The sequence below is a fragment of the Austrofundulus limnaeus genome, unplaced genomic scaffold, assembly GCF_001266775.1.
Source record: "Austrofundulus limnaeus strain Quisiro unplaced genomic scaffold, Austrofundulus_limnaeus-1.0 Scaffold69, whole genome shotgun sequence".
Taxonomy (NCBI): domain Eukaryota; kingdom Metazoa; phylum Chordata; class Actinopteri; order Cyprinodontiformes; family Rivulidae; genus Austrofundulus; species Austrofundulus limnaeus.
Genome location: NW_013952471.1, coordinates 440,277 through 443,642, shown reverse-complemented (window position 1 = coordinate 443,642; position 3,366 = coordinate 440,277). Strand labels below are relative to the sequence as shown.

At 38.6% G+C, this 3,366-nt stretch overlaps 1 protein-coding gene across 2 annotated transcripts in view; it reads right to left on the bottom strand.

Moving 5' to 3' along the window:
• Nucleotides 1–1,170, bottom strand: part of sppl2a (signal peptide peptidase like 2A) — a gene marked incomplete in the record, with an annotated part of 24,759 nt that extends 23,589 nt beyond the window's left edge. The window contains 2 exon segments of one of the 2 annotated variants that reach the window (XM_014010429.1): nt 67–177; nt 963–1,170. In XM_014010429.1, the coding sequence (XP_013865883.1) occupies nt 67–177; nt 963–1,022 (171 nt within the window). 2 annotated transcript variants of the gene reach the window in all.
• Nucleotides 1,171–3,366: the final 2,196 nt, after the last annotated feature.

The window sequence follows — 3,366 nt, the reverse complement described above, 5'->3', positions numbered from 1 at the left end:
GAGTAAAGAAGAGAAAGTTTCCGACCTTGATCATTGTGGGAAACGAAACCTGGACTTTGAGCTTACGGCAGCATCGAGTGTTGGTTTGAGCGGAGTCCAGGAGTGGTTGTGGACGATGCAGTACTCTCTGTACGTGTCTCCGTTTGAGAAGTGCACGATAGCTTCTTGACCTTTTATCTTTTAAAAATATAACATTATGTTCACTTTCTGCAAGACAGCTCCAGACAAGGTCAACTCAGCTCTGCTTCACCAGACAAAATAAACACTGGGATCAACAAAGGATGTTTGAATTGAATTATATTAATAATGTTACACATTAGTATTGTATTTTCATATCATTAGGAGGTTATTCCCACCACTGGTTCACATGTTAAACAAAAAGGCAAGCCAATTGATACTTATGTATACTGAGGGATACAGATACATACTTGTATTTAGCCTATTCAAAGTCAAAACTGAAAGTTGATGAATTGATGTAAAAACAAAGGTAAAGAAATTTGTCTTGATTTAAAACCTTTCAGTCAGTCTGACAAAGTAAACAAGGGACCTCAGAGTTAATTCTACTTCTTTCTAAGGGGCACTTTTATTTTTTAACAAAGTAAAAGTTGTAAAAATMAGCTTGGTGGTCGACGTCTCTCGTTGTTGAACACAGATATCTGATACGTGTTTTTTTTTTTTACTTCATTTCAGTTACTTACATTATATCTATATTAACACACCCCTTCAAAATAAAAAAATCAATGTTATATTTTATCGTATTAAACTGATTTGAACGTTAACGTATCAAAAAAGCTAACCTTTACCTAGCTTAGCCCCACTAGCTTACCTATAAATAGTTCGCCTATTAATCATGACCAAACTTCAAGATGTATGATTTAAACAGCAAAACCCTTTTGTCCGCCATTACTTTGATCGATAATCAAACTGTCACATCAGCTGGGGCTGTTTTTGATCGAACTTACCTGCGTGGTGAAGAAAATGACGGACAACAAAGCGGCACCGAGCGCTGCTTTTACGCCCATTTTRATTTTCTGTCTTTCGTTTTGTCTTTCCACGCCGCGATTCAGCTTTAAATCAGTCTGTGTCGCGGCACGGAACCATTTTAAAACAATCAGACGGTGTTGTCCTCCTGCTTGCGGCTACCGGGCACTTCCTGGTTTAGCTCGAGTCACGTGACACACGTCACGCCGCCGCAGGCAGCTTGCTACCCATTTTGGTTTCTCTTCCCTTTTTTTTTTTTTACACCCACATGTTTGACTAAAAATAATGCGGATAAGAGAACTAGATATATTAAAAAGTTTAACAGAAAACAAAATAAAACTGGTCTGGTCCACTTGAGACTAGCCAACGTGTCAAACTGAAGGACTGCGGGCCACATCTGGCCTTCACTAACATTTTGTCCGGCTCCAAAAATAATACTTTAAATGAGAAATAGTTGTATTGTTTTTCTTTTTATTACTGTATTTAGTGCATTCTTCRCATGACAGCTGGCCAACTTTCATGCCAATAATTGGATTTTTCATCTATCTTTGATTATGTTGTGGGAAAAAGCAAGAGATAATCAACTTAATTATCTTTTTGTATTCTTTTCTTATTTTTAAGTCAAACAATTGGGATTTGTAGTACAGTTTTGCCCTACTTTAATGACATTTAACTTATAGATGTGCCATATAATAGTGTTCACCGTCAATTATCTGACACGACCCAGCTTGTTTGTGTTGGACGCTGGTAAACCTGACACATTAATTCACCTGACTGCATTTCTATGGAAAGTTTTTAATGTTGAGGAAAATCCAGAGTTACTCATCGTTACAAGTGTCATTTTTGTTAGGCAAACATTGACAAAAAAACCTCAAAACTAATTTCTTTTATTTTTGTTCACCTTCCAGTAGACGTGCAGATTGCTTTAATTACTGTCACCTGTAATTCATGATGGTTTCCATCCATTGCAACGTGACAAAAAGATARGAGGAAGGTGAAACTGACATTAAGACTTCCGATTTCAGCTCCACAGCATTGAAAATAAGGYGATAAAGTCCCAGCCTGACCTGACCTGCTCAACATGGTCTTACAACCTGTTTTCTCTCAACCTGCATGTTTTTATTTTTACAATACACACATATTTAATTTACTATACTTTAAACACTTTTGGTTTAAGATACAGAATTGCCTTAAAAGGCTTTCAGTGACTAAAGCCGGAGAAATTTGGTGACATAACAACATTGTGTTTGGGTCAGTACGTTCCCTTCCTTCCTGCATGAGATTTGTTGCGACACTTAATCGAAATCAAATCCATCCCAGCATCAACAACAGATCCGGTCTGCAAGGACATCAGAAAGGACGGCTGGTGGGGGGCGTTTCCACCTGTTCTTTGAAAAAGAGCAGTGATGGGCACAGCTAACCAAAAAGTTAGCTTTGCTAACTCATAAACCACTAACTGAAAATAATGTTTTGCTAGCGCTAAACCATTAGACATAGGCAAAAATTAGCGGAAGACACCACTTGTGGTGGGACCAATACAAACCTGATGTTAGCTGTTAGCTGACTTAAAGGAGACATTATGCAAAATCCACATTTTTAAATGCATTTTRTTGTGTACTTGGAGTCTAGGTGTGCAGGAAAGTTAAAAGTTAGTCCCTCTTGCAGTGTAGATATCTTTGGGTCACATTTTCCAGTCCGTTAAGTTTTCTCTATTCCCTCTTATGTTTTTTGAACAATAATGTCACAAAATTCCGGCGAACAAATTTCATGAATCCACGGTTCAGCAGGTTTGTCGTCTTATCTCCTCTGGCTCTGAGTCAGACTCTGGCTCCAACATGTCAGGCTGGATGGACAAGTCTTCCAATGTMGACATCTTTTAATGAAATTGTAAATAAAAAGTGTCTGCGTTGCTGTTTGTATTTCTGCTATCAAACTACAGTAATGGGTGAATGTGGTGGAGGGGCGGGGTGTAAGCAACTCATTTGCATTCAAAGAGACAGCACCAAAACGAGTTGCTCTCAGCGTGCTTTAGAAAAGGGGTGAAAGAGGGGCCTGTGGAGCTACAGTAACCAGGAGTTTAGACCAAAGCATTGCAGTTTCACTTTATAGAAACCCAAACTGAATGATTTAAATATGTTAAAGAATATGTGCTACTTTAAAGTTTGCAAAACCTAATTTAGCAGAAGCTGATACTGTTAAAGCTTTTCAAAGTTAGGGAAAAAGCACTGGTGCCCATATCCAGCAGCAGCCACTGTGCGAGGGACGGGGTACACTCTGGACAGGTCACAATTCCATCACAGGGACACTGGAGACAAACAAGACATTCAGACAACCTTTCACTCACACCGAGGGACAATTTAGAGTTACCAATCAGCCTAACATTTA